The sequence below is a fragment of the Platalea leucorodia genome (genome assembly GCF_965183815.1).
Source record: "Platalea leucorodia genome assembly, chromosome: 4".
Classification (NCBI taxonomy): domain Eukaryota; kingdom Metazoa; phylum Chordata; class Aves; order Pelecaniformes; family Threskiornithidae; genus Platalea; species Platalea leucorodia.
In genome coordinates this window covers 70,101,667-70,117,361 of record NC_138826.1, presented here as the reverse complement: position 1 = coordinate 70,117,361, position 15,695 = coordinate 70,101,667, and the positions used below count along the sequence as shown (strand labels likewise).

Sequence of the window (15,695 nt, the reverse complement as noted above, 5' to 3'; positions counted from 1 at the left end):
AAAGCACAAGCCGTGTGCAACCAAGACAGCATTCTCTACCTGAGTCAGCAAGCAGCCTGAAACAACACACACGGACTGCTGTGCACTCACACACACATTTCCAGAAGGCATTACTCCTGCAAACAGCCTATCTGTGCTGCACTGTGAATGGTTTCGGTGCTGAGCAAAGCACCCAAGGCAGGAAAACAATGAGGTGCTGAGGTAAAAGCACAGACTCTGGTGTAGAAGGAGTATGAGCTTTTGTGCCCGGAATATTGGCACTGACTTTGAGCCCTGCCCTAGGATGGTGATTGCCTCCTGTGAGATGGCATCTTCTTAATTTGCATTGCTGAGCTATGTTGGGGGGGCGTCTTCTCTCTTTCAGTGTGTCACCAGTACAGATGAAGCCCTCTTTGCTGCTTCTGTGTCACCTGTGGCTGTTCAGCCTCACGACTCTCTTGCTGGTATCAGACTCGGCACAAGGTAAGAAATTATTCCCTTCACCCCTGCCAGCTGGGCGAGCAGGGAGGGGGGTCAGCCAGAGGAGTGTGTGTGCCATGGTGTGTTGCTGTGACACGCTCATGTTGCAACATACAGCCAGAGGAGGCTGCAATAGTTACAGGTCTCTTATGAGCACATCAGCCTCCAAGGACATAGAGAAGTGAGTGGCTCTGCCTTTCTTACTTACAGTTATCCAGCAGAGGAGTCAGTCTGTAGTTTGGGATGGGGCAGAATTGTCCGGGGTGATGGTTAATGTGAAACATCATTGATAATTCAGTCACGTTGCTGTCCGTCTCTTCTCTGCTGGCAGGCACCTCCAGCCTAACTTGCTGGTATGACTCGCGGGCAGCTCTCTTCTGTGACTGGAACCCAAGCAGGGATCTGGTTGAAGCACCATGCCAGCTGGAGATTTTATCGAAGTTAGCTTTTTGTGACAGGTGGGTGACTGGAGAGGCTGAGGAAAGCCAATGCTTTGAATGAAAAGTGTCCTGAAAAGTTTACCGCTTAACAAAAATGTAGGTTCCCCCTCCCCAGGGCACATGTAGTGGAGTCACAGAGCTGAGGGGCTTTGTCTTGAACTCTGTCTCTAACCCCATGTGGGCTGAGATGCTGGCCACTGCTCAGTGTTTGTCATCTGACGGTCCCAAACTGTCTAGCACAGCCCATCTTCCAGCTCCATAGCTCTGTCTGTGCTTCATTTTCCAAAAAATCCCTCTTCCTTGGTAGCCACCCTCTGGACTAGAAAGGCATTTTCAATGGAAAAGGAGGATGTACAGAGATGGGGGTGGAGGAGGGTGGAATTAAAGTTATACAGGGGTCGTTTGCCCATTGCCAGGATGAGCTGGGATGTTGCACCCTGAGTAACAACAAATGAAGGAAAATATTGCTCCCCTGGTTTCCCCTGACCCTTTAATCTCTCTCAGTTCATGATGTTTTCCTCTCCCACATGTCTCCCAGCAGAGGGGTAGGTGTGTGGCCAGTACCGCAGTGGGGGCTGGCTTGGTCTCTATCATCTCCAAGTGTGACGTCTTCATCCAAGAGACTTACCAACTTATCAGCCTACCCCAGGGCTTCTCTGGGTGCCTGTCATGAGAGAGGCTCAGTGTGATTCTGGCAGTGGGTGGGTTGCTCATGACTGTCATTGAGACACCTCCAATGGTGTGAGATGGGCAAATACATTCTGGGGCCTGGTGCGTGGACTTAGAAAGCCAAAACATTTATGTTGCTCCATGGGTGTGAATCATAGAGACTGAGGCTGGAATTTGGGCTGGATTTGGAACTGTGCTTGACAAGGGCTCTAGGACACCACCTCTCCCCACCATCAGCAAGTCCCAGGCTTGATCTGACCTTACAGCTGGAGCAGGCAGCTCAGTCTGATACCCCCTCAGCTGCAACCCCACAGATGCTCTCCCACCCTGTCACCCCCTGTGCCTAGGTTGTCCAGCCACGCTTGTCAGAGCAGAAGAGAGGTCATGGCGTAGTGCTGCCAAGTGTGACGTACAGTCCTGGCTGACTGGGATGTAGCCTGGTTCAGAAGATATACATCTCAGCATCTGAGATCCTACAGGACTGTCAGTGGCTTGAAGGAGGCCTGTAAACCCTAGAGGGGCTGAAACAGGCACCTGTCTTCCAGGGCCACATTGGCGCAGTTGTGGGCAGCTGGTGTGTTTGGGCTCTGCATGCCCTCTGATATCAATAGGAAGCATAGGAGGTAGCAAGAGGGGTTTGTGAAGACTTGGAAACTGGAAACCTACTGTTATCTTTGGCTTGAAATAACTGGGATGCATTGACTCTCCATGTGCCAGCACATAAAATTTGTCTGAGTGATGCAGTGGGGAGAAAAAGTGGGATTGCATCCTTGCTGTAACCTGTTCAGCAAATATGGTAGGATGCAAAATGCTCTGAAAGGCCTTTAGTGTTATATAAAGTTTGACTAAGTACAAAACAGCCTCCTCAGGTCACTGACGTTCTCGTGCTTAAAACCCAGGTTATTTCCCTTACCTGAAAAATTCAAGGAGCACTGTGAATTACCCAAGGCAGAACATACGACGGGACTGAGGAGATGCATCAAGACGTTCAGCAAAAACAGTAATGTGAGTAATTCATCTGGGTTGTCCTGGCTAATGACAAGGTGGAAAGGATTTGTAGGTAGATTTTGGGTGTATAAACAGCGTGACACACAGGAGCGGTATAAAAAGCCCAAACCTAATCCCTGACTCCAGTTCTGGGGTTGGGCTTGAAGTTGTGTGTTGTTGATAATGCATCGCCCTTGTGGGTTCCCTTGCTGGGAGAACTGGCTTCATCGTGAGCTGGGCCATGCTGTCCTGACACATGCAGGGCAGACAGATCACATGCAGTGTCCCATGTCTCAGTTACCTGGGTTTGGCCCTAACCCCTTCCTCTGAGGAGGGCTGGACATCATCACCAGCTCTGAGGTGACCTCTTGACCGCATTTGCCTTGAAGAGGTCAGTACCATTTTCCAGATCATTAACTAGTATGAAGCCTGGTTAGATGTGTCAAATGCAAGATGCAACAGCAACACATCACTGGAGCTAATGGTAATGCAAATCCTCTAGCTATTATTCTTTATTTAAATCAGTCTTTTTTAGACTCACTACGTACTTCCTTCAGTCATATCCAGAATTACCGTAGTCCTTGTGTTTTCAGAAAATAACCCACCCAAATATGAGCTAATTCTCCTTATTGATAAAGTCACAACCAAGTCTAACGGCAGACAAGCTTTCTTACATTTGCACATCACGTGCAAAGACAAATTGCAGGGTTGGTAAACAGTTCCAAAATTTTTTCTTTCTAATCAAGCTAATTTCCCTATTGCTTATTTAATACTGTATGATGTATGTGGCCCTTTAGTATCATTGCATTTCAAGAGTAGTATTTCATACCGATGTCATCTCAATCTTCCCAATGAACACAAAATGTTTTAGTAAAAATATTTTCTCAATAAATGTCACTTACATAGAAAGTAACTTTTTCCCTGCTTCGTCAGCACATACAGCAATCCTAGAAAACCAGCATATCACAATATTTTGTGACCTACTCGCCAATGATAAAAAAAAATCCCACTACATCAAGTATAAATCTTTGGTTCCTCACTGACCACTGAGGCTTATGCCTTTCAGCCACAAATATCATCCATATTTATTGTCAAGTATTTCTAATCCTCTTATACATAGGCAATGCTTAGAAATATGAATGCTTATTGATGAGGCTTCAGTGTCACTAATGGTAAATTTTTCTTGTAGACTCAATGCTTCACCACGGCAGATCGTCTCACCATGTCTGTACATTGCCAGATTGGAGAGAATAGGTCTATACCTGTGCGAATAGAAGATTTCAGTCCACTTGCAAATAGTGAGTATTCATCTGTCTTGAAGTCTCTGAAGCTTCCCCACGAAATGACAGCTAATTTCTCTTCCCCATCCACCCCTATGAAACACCAATAGCTGATTTTAGACTTGTCTCTTTTCCTGGTCCCCTACTACAACTAGCACAGATGAACCAGGTTGACTCCTGCCATTTGCACCTCTAACGTGAAATGTCATGCCAGACACTGCCTGTCCTGTCCTGTATCTGGGACACTGTTGAATGAGAGTGCTTTGCGCTAGGAGTTCTGGCTTCAAACAGGCAATGACAGCTCAGCTGACCTCCTGAGAAATGCATGCTGAAAAAAGGAGGGAAAGTCTTGCTGCTCTTCCCCTGCCCCTCTTACCAGATATGTGCTTCCACCCTCCTTTAAGCCAGCTTTGGCATGCATCAGTCTTTGCTGAAAGGATTCAACTCACTAATCCAGCAGAAAAACATCTGCTTGGGTCATTTTTTTGCTGGATGTGTGAGTGTACCTGACTCAAGGAGAGGTCCAATAGAGCTGCTGCAAGGTAAGGCATAGGAAGGCATGGCTGGAGTCAGGGGTTGGGAAGGATCAGCGCAGACCATCTGTGTAACTCCATCCTCTGTGGCTGTAGCTCTCTGAAAGAGCAGCTGGGAAGCAGCTGTCACTCCAACCATGCTCCGTTCCTGCCTGTACAATTGCTTGTGGATCACCCCTACAAGATAGGATGCATGGCCATGTGGGATTGATTGCACTGACTAGAGGGGCCACTCTCACAGGCTCATGGGAGGAGCTGCCTTTAATGTAGTCCAGAGACAACAGGCCTTTTGCCTTCAGTGACAGTGGGGAAGAAGGAGGAACAGAGAGGGGGAACTCACTAACCATCTCGCATGGCCGTGGCTGGCCGGAGTCTGTGAGCACAGCCAAGACACCAACCCTGCTGCAATGGGGTTTGCGGTGGAGCCCTGTTGTGGACAGACAGTGCGGAGGTATCATCCCTGCTCCTTCTCTCTTTCCAGTAAAGCTGAGGCCTCCGGGAAATCTTCAGCTAGTTAGCAAAACTGAAAACACCTACAACTTAACGTGGAGCCTGAATATTTCCTCTCACTATTTGGATGGGGAGCGGGAATATCAAGTGCGGTACCGAACCACGAGTCAGTCCTGGGAGGTGAGTACGGAGTGGGGCACTGGGACCTGTCACCATAAGAATCCTGGTCTTCTTTACATCACCCAGGACTTGTTCCTAGGCCTCCCCTCAGGACAAAACCAGTTTTGGTGAAGATGGAGAGTGGATGACAACTCCCACCCTTTTATCTGTGCCACCTGCTGCCAGTGTTTGGTGATGACATGGAGGCAGATGGAAATCCTATTTTACTTAGTGCTGTCACAAAGAAATCCACGTAGCTGCAGGACAGACCTGAAAGGGATGAAAAAGGCAAAGCAAAGAAGACTTGTCTTCTAGGGTGAACAAGCAGTGCACAAGGTGTAGGGATCTGAGACAGGTCCTCTCTGAGGGCCTTGGAAGAGATGGGTATGTGAGGCTGTAAGCCAGGGTGTTGATGATGCTCTAATTTTGCCCTACTCCCAGGAGGCCAGGAACTTCACCATTGTGCAGGACCAGATGTGGTTGGTGTTTGAGAGCCTCTCCCCCGACTTGAAATATGAGGCAGCTGTACGTGCAAGGCCAAGGGCTTCAAGTACCTACAAAGGCGTGTGGAGCGACTGGAGCGAGACGATACTGTGGAGGACACATGCTGACCGTAAGGATCAGTCAGGCAGTCTGACTTGGAGGGGAAAAAGGGAATTCAGGGAAAACAAATTAGAAGGGCCAAGAAGGCTGAGAAGCTGGAGGAAGATGGATAGGAAGGATTGTGTTAATCAAAGAGCAATAGAAAGGTCAGAAACAATCTGTCTCTCCTAATTTGTTAGGTCAGGCTGGCTCAACAAGGCTTAAGGTCAAAGACCCCCTGATCCCAAAAGAGCCCCTCTGACTTCCAGAAGCCAGGCAAAATCCACAAGATGTAAATCATGGACTGTTTCCCCAGAACAGTAAGGCCAGATGTCTGACCTGCAGAAGCAGTAGCCAGGACTGGCATTTTCCCCGGTGCTCCTGTGACCTAGGAACATAAATCCAGCTTTCTAAAATGGCCCAGTTGGAGCCATTGATCAGTGAAGTGCAGTGAAACAGAGCCCTCAGCTCTTGAACCAAAGGAGACCTGAGCCTAAGAAGCAAAGTCTCGTGGAGAATGAGACTTACATGCATGTAAGTCCCTTCCAAAAAGGTCTGCTGAGACTTGCGTCAGTCATCATTACCATGAACCACAGCACGGAGGACACCTCCAGCCTTGAAAGATAGTGCCCTGAGCAAGTCTCTTCGATGTCATTGGCTGTGGCCTCTGTAATTTCTTTTCTGAAAAATAAGCAGATAGAGGTTATTCCTTCTCATGTCGCCCCCACTCTGCCCCTGCTCAGCCCCTCCCTGTTGTGCCTGGTGCTGGTATAAACAGAGGAGCTATGTTTAGAAAGGGCACTGTGTTGCTGTGGCGATCAAATTTTGACAGTGTGTGATGTCAATGAATAGGATACAGCCGCAACCAGTTGTCATAGCAACCAAGACCCAAAGATAACCAGGGTACCAGAGGCAGAGGAGACAAAGTGATCTGAGTAGCATCTCAAGGACAGGCAAAGAAAGAATGTCCTAAAAATGTCTCCTCCTTTTTTTATTTTTCTCTGGTCCCTCACAACTGCTCCAGAGGAGCTCTGCAGGCCCAGACCAAGGGGTCGTAGGAATGGAGGGATATGTGGGTGGCAGGCAGAGAAGACAGGCACCAGAATAGCAAGACCAAGCGAAAGTACACTGGGGAGATGTGTGTGAAAGAGACAGATTAAGAAAAGTTTGAGATAATGCCAGACAAGCCTGAGGAGTGCTGGCAGCACTGGCAATGTGGGAACTCAGTCTCTTTCTCCTAACCCTACAATCTAAGTACCAAAATCATCATGTGGTGGAAAGCTGTAACCTTCCTAGCCTCCTAAGGCTTTCCTACACCTCTCCAAAGAGGCCTTGACCTCTAACCTTCTCCATCCTTGGTCCTCCTGCCTTCTCAAAGACCCCCTGAACCCCATGACTCTATCATCTCCCCCACTGACTTGTAATGGTGTTTCAAGTGCCCAACCCCACTTATGTTGATTTTAGGACTCCCTGCTTTCCTTTGCAACAAAACAGACAGGTTGATGGACACTTCAACCAGTAGGCTGTGGCACCTCGTCTGTGGCAACCCCTAGCTCTGGTGCTGTTACGAACAGGGAGTTCAAGCTGTTCAGCACAAATTATCTATTAAGCTGTGCCAAGTAGACTCTGAAACCCATCTCAGCTGAAAGGCATCCTACACAACACAGCAGAACTCATTTATCTGACCTGTGTATTATAATTTTATGTAATATTATATAAAATAATATATAATACTATATAAAATTATAATAAAGGCCCATTTTGATCAGCTTGAACAGACATGGAAAGGATGCAGCTCCTACCTCCAGAATCCTGGTTAAATTTTCACAGCAACTCCCTCATTCTCTCTCATCTTGCAGAAACATCCCGGCCGGTCTTGCCAGCTCTTATAGTGAGCACTTGCATCTTCGTCATCATTGGGACTGCCTTCCTTATTAACTTACGGACCTTGAAATGGTAAATGAGAATCAAGTTTTCCTCTCTCTCTATATTCCTCTCCTGTTCCTCTCCTATATCTTGTGTGTCTTCTCAAAACCAGAGTTATTTTTCCCTTGGCATTACTCAGTATAGAGAGTGACTTAAAAATATGGTTTATAGCCCAGCCTTTTGAGGCTAACATTTGTCTGGGGAGCTATATCACCACCCAAGATGATGTGGTTTCACCACCATCATCATATTGTGCCATGCTTCTGTGACCTGGTACCATGCCCTAGCTGAATCAAAAGCAGCTGCCTCAGCGCTTCTGTTGCCCATGGGTTAGAGTGCTGTTCCCTGGCAGGTACGGACCAGAATTGCCTCTTAAAAAGCAGGTCAGTGGGTTGAGCACTCCCTCAGTACAGAGGACCAAGCAAGCCGAGGTACTGCTACCTTCTCACTTAAACACGTCAGCAAGAGCTCAGGCAGGATGTAATGACATTTGGTCTGTAGGCAAAACTTCTGAGTAAGGAGTACAATTCTTCCTCTCCCTGGTCCTGAAGTGTCTCATCACATGCTGGTAAACATCTACATGGTGCTTCAAAGATCTCTTTGCCAGCATTTCTACCCAGACACTGCTTTTATTCAGGACTGAAAGTCTCTCACAAGGTTACCCCGTGCAATAATACAGAGAGTGACCTGTCAACATGGTGAGGTTAGAAATGGCCTCACATTTTCTCATCTCAGGACAGGGACAGAGAATCAGGGTGCTGATGTTCATGGCAGGGAGCAGGGAGAAATGTTCTCAAGGATGAGGTAGCAGAGGCTGGGTTGTCTTCTCTGTAAGGAAAGAAGGAGAAGCATATTGAAGGAAGATGGATACTGAGAAAGTCACTGGTCACTGTGTTTTACCTTGAGTCATAACACAAAGGTGAGGAAGTGTTAGCTATATGGCACAGAGAGAGATAAAAAGGCCTCCTTTCTCCACAGAGTATAATTAACCTGGGAGAATTGGATAGAGGATAATGCTGAGGTAAGATCCAAGGAAGGATTAGACACGCATGAATAAAAATAGCATCTGCAGTGATGTAAGGTAGTTTATATGCAAGAACTAGCAAATTCTGATGCTTCAGAGAGTACACTGATTGCCTCCAGAGGTCAGGATGGTCTTTCCTCAGAGCATCCCACAGCAAAGCTTCAGCAAAGAGCTGACAGGATTAGCCGACATCTCTGAGGGACTGAGGAGCAGATTACATCATTTCATGCTGCTTCAGGGTGACAACACACTGGTTCCAGTAAAGTGGAGGCCACTGAGTGGACACAAGGCATGCTCAGATGGCTTGCACAGCCAGTGTGTCCTAGCTATACCATGCAGTGTTCTGCTAACAAGACGGACAGTTGCAGTACGGCTTTGCTAGCGGTGGTCCGGTTCAGACCATGCGGTCCTCTGAGTCATTGTGGTGACAGCAAAGCAAAGAGGGCGCAACTTACAGCAGCAAGACCTTGGAAGCAAGGGAGACCTTCATAGCTTGTCATCAGGGCAGATGGAGAGGTTAAGGTGACCAGCCAAGGCCACCAGTGAAAGAAACCAAAGAAACCAGTGAACTGTTTGTTTGTTGTGCTTCCCCAGGAAAAGGCTGAGGGGAGTGTATTTTCCAATGCCAGGTTTAGCTGCCTCATCTCAATCTCTCTCATCCTTCAGCTACTGCATTCCAGGCCACTCCAGAGCACTCCAGCGAGCCCTTAGGCTTGTTCTTACTTCACCTCTCCCCCACACCAGGGTAGTACCCATGAGCTGCCATGCTCCCTCCTACCTCCACCACAGTGCCAGATTGGTCAGGATCAGGCCCTGCTTCATTCCTTCTCATTTTCTTTTCTCAAGGTTTAAGAAGATCCTGAAGATTCACATCCCCGACCCCGAGAAGTTCTTTCCCCCACTCGTTTCAGTTCATGGAGGTGACATTCAGGTATGGGATTGGGGATGGAACCAAGTGGTTATGAGGGAGAAATGAGGGAAAGGAGGGTCCAGCTGCACATGCCCAGGACAGACACCCGGTTATTGGATCTACATGTGCACACATGACATATGGGCCTGTAGCACCAGCTGCTGGGTTCTCCCCTCGAGTTTTATTTTCTGACTTTCTAAAACCTGACACTTGGCTGAGGCATGTCTAATTACAGAACCGAGAAACGGCAAACCACGCAAACCTCAGCAGCCTGCTCAGGGGAGCCTGAGAGAAAACAAGGGACCTGCGGGGGGGAACTTGGCTCTCAGATCACCTTGCACCCTACTTTGGTCCCTCCCTGCCTGCCCTAGGCTGCCTAGCTCTTCCCCAGATTTCCTGCTGTGATCCCCTCCTCCTGGCTGTGAGCCTTTCCTCTGCTCTTAATGTGAATAGCCATCTCGCTGGATGGCACTTAGCTGTCTTCTGCATTCTTGTTGTCTCTTTCCCTTCTTTCTCCACCCCCACTTTCTTCCTTCCCCTAATCTTTCTGTGAGTATGGGCAGCTGCAAGGAGGCAATTACCATCCTGTACAGTATTACAGGGAATGTCAGATGCAAGACGTGGGAGGTGATCCCAAGGGGCATCTCGCTTTAAGAAGGGTGGAAACAAACTGCAGAGGGTCCAGAGGACAGCAAAGCTTTGGAAAAGCCTAAGTGCAAAAAGCTTTAGAAAGCTTAAACTACAGGGGAAGAGTGTGGAGTCGAGGGGCGGGGGTGTGCAGCAGGCACTGAAAGTGCACTTTCTCAGTGCAGAAAGAACCAGAAAAATTGGCTTTACTGGCCATAAACACAATGAAGTTGGATTTTATCAAAACTGGTTTATTCTTAAGGATAATGATGCAGTGCAGGATGTCACTCATAGTGAGTGTGGAAATCTAGGCATAAGAGGCCTGGAAGAGTGCTTTAGACAAGAAATCTGCATAGGGCCATGTAGATTTATCAGAAACTGGTTCAGCACCTAGGAATAGATTGCATGAGATGCATCCCAGTACTGCTTTTCATGTTTCCACCTTCACTTCATCTTATAGTCTTGTAATTTTTTTTCTTCCTTTCATTTCAATCCTCCATCCTCCATTCCCCCGCTCCAGAAATCTCAAAACATAGGCTTGAAAGATCTGCTCTTGATTTCAAAGTGACAGAAAAATATACTCTCTCTGAAAATCCTGCAGATGAGAATGTAAATTTCCCTCCCCACCACCTCTGGCAACTCTTGCTTGGATAGAGAAAAGGTCATTTGATTGCTGAGGGCACTCTGGAGAAGAAACCTTTGGTTCCTCACTGAGTGTTATATTCGGGCATAACAGTCTCTCTCCTGTGTTTCTTCCCCATCAGAAATGGCTCTCCTCCCCATTCTCCACATCTTCCTACTGTGTGAACAGCACAACCCCGGAGATCTCTATGCTCGAGGTGATGCAGAAGAATGACCAGGAATCCCAGTTTCTACTTTCCAAGGGAACCCTGACTCCTGATCCTCCCTTAGAAACCAGCGGGAACTCTGTATCCAGCTGCTTCACCAACCAAGGCTACTTCTTCTTCCACCTTTCCAACTCCTTTGAGATTGAGCCCTGTCAGGTCTACTTCACCTATGAGCCTTTCACCCAGGAAGGCAGTGGCAGCGAGGATGGCGAGTCTTACCATGCTCTCCCCTCCCCAGGCCTCTGCACACTGACAGAGGACATGCCCATGTTGTCCCACAACTTCCTTCACTGTATCAAAGTGACCCGGGGCTTCCAAAACAGCTCCTTTGTGGAAGAGACAGAAGGTGAAGCCCAGCCAGCCATGGCTATTTCTGGGGCTCTCCGGTCAAGTGAAGGCACCTCACCAACACCTGTTCTGAAACAGGATGAGACGGTGATGGACAAAGCAGCTTTACAACCTGCTGAGGCCCTGTGCCAGCTGGACACTGACTTTCCTGACCCACCGGACCTGCATGACAGCGATACTACTGATGTAACGGAGGGGAGTGGGAAGGCAGGCCCTCCGATTGACCCTTGTACACCAGCAGCACATGCTACCTCTTCTTTCTCTCAGACTCCACCTCTAAGGCAAACCCAGGATGAAGATCCGTGCAGAACGGCCTTCTCCAGTCAGGTCCCAAACACTGGTGCCTACCTTTCTCTGAGGGACCTCCAAAGCCAGTACAGCCATTGCTCTTTCTAGGATCTGCCTGGAGGAAACCTACAGGTGGGAAAGGCCTTCTCTGCAGGGAAGGCTAGATGGACAGTTTTTCTATTCAGGACATGAACATGACTTCAGCATCAGACCCATTAGGACTGTTCTTTAATGAGGCTGGAGAACAGAGTTATTCTAGAGGGCTGCAAAACCAGAAAAGGGATAGGATGGACAAGGTATAAATTCATGGATGGCTACATGGGTAGCACTAGTTCCCAAGGTAAAGCGTTTCTGAAACAGACCACTGAAAATGAGAGGACATTTTGCATGGAGAAGTGGGCTAGTGGACAGCAAAGCAGCACATGGAGAATGATAAAGGCACATTAAAGCTGTACAGTGGCTACACAGCTAATGGAGACATAGAAGCCTGATTTTTAGGCATACAGGCCAACAAGGACACATCTTCATAACTGAGCCTGTTTCTCTGCTGTTACTGGATCTGATGGCATAGAAACCCCTTGTCCCACTGATCAAGTGCCATCCCGAACCTCACCAGCTTGTTTCTTCCTTCCTAGCTTCCAGTAGGAGGCTGTGCCAGCACTTCCATGCTCTGCATCTTGGTGTAAAATAGCACTCAGCTTTGAGGCTGAGTGGGCACATGATCCATTTGCCTTATCCCAGCCTAAAAACCTCTAACGGGAGGGAGAAATGCCTGAAGAGGCGGATATGAGATTTTGTACAATGGACAGTAGCGTTGCCAGTCAGTGCTGGGGCCGATGATGAAATGGATGAAGACAACTCCTCCTGACTGACCAAGGGTGTAATTTTTAATGTGATGTCCCCACTTCAGGTTTTAATCAGATTATATTCTGATCTACTTGGTCCAGCTTTAGACTCGAGTATCTAAGGTCAGCTCAGAGCACAACTGTGTTAGCTGTCTAAGCAGTGCAGTGCAAAAGAAATCCCCATTACTGGATTAAAAATACTGGGGAAATCCCCTCCCCCCCCCTTCTTTCCCCCGGGTCTGATGATGGCAGTAAAAAGAACGCACACAATTTCCCATTCTTGCTGCAATATTTTTCATGAAATCGAAAGCGTCTCTGCCCTGCTGGCAAAATACAGTTATTTGACTATGATAAGCTGATTGCAGAATAGTTCATCCCACATCCTGTATTAGTGGAAAACATCTCAACGGTGCTGCCCATTCCTTCCATTGCTCAAGGGAAACCATTGCCTAATTATCGGCAAAGATGTGGTGAATGAGCCCAGAAAACTAACCCACGAATCAGCACCTTTGCTGAAAAGAAAACCTCAATCCACTCACAAAGAATGGAGATAGCAAAGGCAAAGGAAGACAAGCTGTTCTGGTTACATCCGTCCCTGCATTCAAAATCTGTACTGTCCGTTCAATTTCTTGCCATATTTCTGGACTATTCAGCAGTGGGAAAATACCGTCCCTGTGCTAAAGATCTTTCTTCTAAGAGTTTTTATATCAAAAATGACAAGGATATCAAACTTGGTACTTCTGTCACCCCTGTGAGTATCACGCAGTACGAATTCTTCCCTACGTCTGTCTGTACAAGCGTCGAGCTTCCCCTTTGTCCCGGTCCCACACTGTTACCTGACCTTGCATTGTGCAGCCTGAATGTCATTATGAGTCCCAGCCACGGGGTCACCCACTGGCTTGGATTTCACCTCAAAAGAGCTGCTCAAAGGAGTTGAGCCTGCCTGCAGCTGAGAAGCTGAGGGAGCTATATCTCTCCTCTCATCAGCTTCTTCACCACCTGCATCGAGACGCTGACTGCTCCCTTGTCTCCACGAGACAGCAGGTGAAGACGACCCCACAGCTTCCCAGAAAAGGAAGCACAAGGCTTGCCCAGCTGTTTGGTGTACTTCGAGAATCTTCCCAGATGGACTTCAAAAAGAGACACTGAATCTCTTGCACCTGCTGGGCAGTTTGCTATCTTACATGGGCCAAGGATCCTAGTTGTACTGATGGTAATCCTGTCCCAGTGTAGATCTTCATAAGCTTCTCAATTATTCTTGCTGCTAAGATAAGTACAAAAGACAAACTTTGCCTCTTTTTAAATAAAAGAAATATTAAGAAATCTACAGTGGTTTTCTGTCCTTCGGGGTGGGGGGAAAGGATTAACATCTTTTCTAAAGAGCGGACTAGGCAAAGCTTTGCTCAGACCAATATACCTTTAGCCCTCCTTTCTACTCCCTTCCCCAAGGGACTCAGCCACCTAAAACAGAAAGTGGAGTTGGAGGTGATCCTGCTGCAAGCCCCTGAGGACCATCCTGCTGGCTCAGTAATTCCCCCCCCCCCCCCCCCATGTGAAAATGCTGACAGCTTTCGAGCTGGCAAGCTGTTAGCGCTGCATTCACAGCCTCGCTGGGTGTGAATGTGTGACACACTGCGGCAGGAAGTGCTCAACATCAGATCTGGTGATAACCGGACTTTTCTTCCAGGAAGACAAGATCATGTGGTCTCATATGTGAGTAACCCAGGTTGTGAATACCAAAGGCATAACACTTTCAGTGATGCGGGGCCCTTTCTCCACTGGGTCCCCAAGACCTCTTTGGAAATGTCACATGGGGAGCAGTCCCCTTGCAAGCTGATGCGAACGCACAGCGTGTGATTCGCAAAACCACAGAAAGATGCTGCAACGGTGTCCATCAGTACTAGAGGCAAACCAAAGCTGAACGCTAGCACTGTGTGGAAAATATTGAGCTAACAGCCACAGACACAAGTCCTCTCTTTTTCTTAAGCCCGGAGACAGCAAAGATAGCTGTCACATCTCTGATCTCCCTCTTTCCAAGATACCTTGTTTGTAAATAGGCAATATCACTGTCAGCCTCCTCCCACATCCCTTCCTTTTTTTTTTTACTGTGGAGAAGTGGAAAGTAAAGGGTACTTGCAGCAAAGGAATTCCTCTGAAGTCAAATCTGATCAAGGTTTTGGGTCCTTGGTTGATTCAAAAGCCTGTGGTGATAGATGTGGTATGCTTGCTTAGATAGATCAGATTGAGATGCTATATTTTTTGTTCTGCTGAAAACACCAGAGAAGGAGGATGCTTCTTTCCAGGAAAGATGGATACAAAAAATAAGGTCTCCAGCATGGGAAAATACCCTCAGCTGGGTTCTGACCCATTGTGGCAAGACCTCATAGCGTAAGCTTGGGAAAGCCATATGCGTATACATGTATGTCTAAAGATGCAGCTATACCCCGGTTATCTGGGGAAATTTTGGCTGAAAGTAACTTTTAAAAATGAAATCTGGTCTCTTCAATCTCTCAAGCAGTTCTGAAGGCATTTCTTGTTGTCATTGCATGCCTCAGTTTCCCATATGTACAGCAATGAGTCAGTTGGGATAACCACACTGACACATTCCCAGTCAAACACTGCAGCTTTTCATCCACATATAACATTTATCTACTAGAATCCACCATGAGGCAACTACAGCAATGGCTTTTGGTCTTCATGCAGTTCCAGACTAAACATGAATCAGCAGCAGAGCTGAAAACAGCTATCCCTGCCCAGCTGCAAAAATGAGCCCAAATGAGCCCTGGCCCACATGAGCTCAGTCCCAGGTCAATGCCACTGGCTGGAGCTCAGCCCCCGGTCAAGAGTCATCCATGTCCCCCCGTCCCGTGTGTGTGCACCCCCCCCCCCCCCCTTTATTGACAGAATAACTCTATTTACTCTGCTCTAGCTGGAGCGTGGTTGCTTTTTGTGAAAAACAAAAAGAGGCACGTACAGAGCTGCGGGGCTGTAAGCAGAAGGTGGTGCAGGAAAGGTAGGTGAGGAGGACCTGGGGCTAGAAGAAAAACAGATGCTGCAGGGAGGAGTGAGTTGTGGTGCAACGGAGTGCAGGGAGCCCAGCATCAGGAGACTGGGCAGCAAGAAGCACAAGAAGACCAGAGGGAGTCTTGCGGGTGGGGACTGAGAGACGCTGTGCTTTGCTTTCATCTGCATGACCACTGTGGTAACTGGACCCGCTGTCTACTGCCATCTCCCCTCCTTCAAGTGATCTACACCTGCCAGCCAGCGTCTGCTCCATCTCTGTGCTGGGGAGCACACACCCTGCGTTTTGCCTCTCCCTC

At 47.9% G+C, this 15,695-nt stretch overlaps 1 protein-coding gene across 1 annotated transcript; it reads left to right on the top strand.

Annotated features, from left to right (window-relative positions):
* Positions 1–335: 335 nt before the first annotated feature.
* Positions 336–11,689, top strand: IL2RB (interleukin 2 receptor subunit beta; the record flags this gene model as incomplete). Its single annotated transcript, XM_082309596.1, has 9 exons — positions 336–462; positions 791–917; positions 2,468–2,573; positions 3,745–3,853; positions 4,850–4,998; positions 5,419–5,590; positions 7,419–7,515; positions 9,356–9,440; positions 10,811–11,689. 9 exons carry the CDS (start codon positions 336–338, stop codon positions 11,636–11,638), a joined length of 1,800 nt encoding a protein of 599 aa, XP_082165722.1. The 3' UTR covers positions 11,639–11,689.
* Between the last annotated feature and the right edge of the window lie 4,006 nt (positions 11,690–15,695).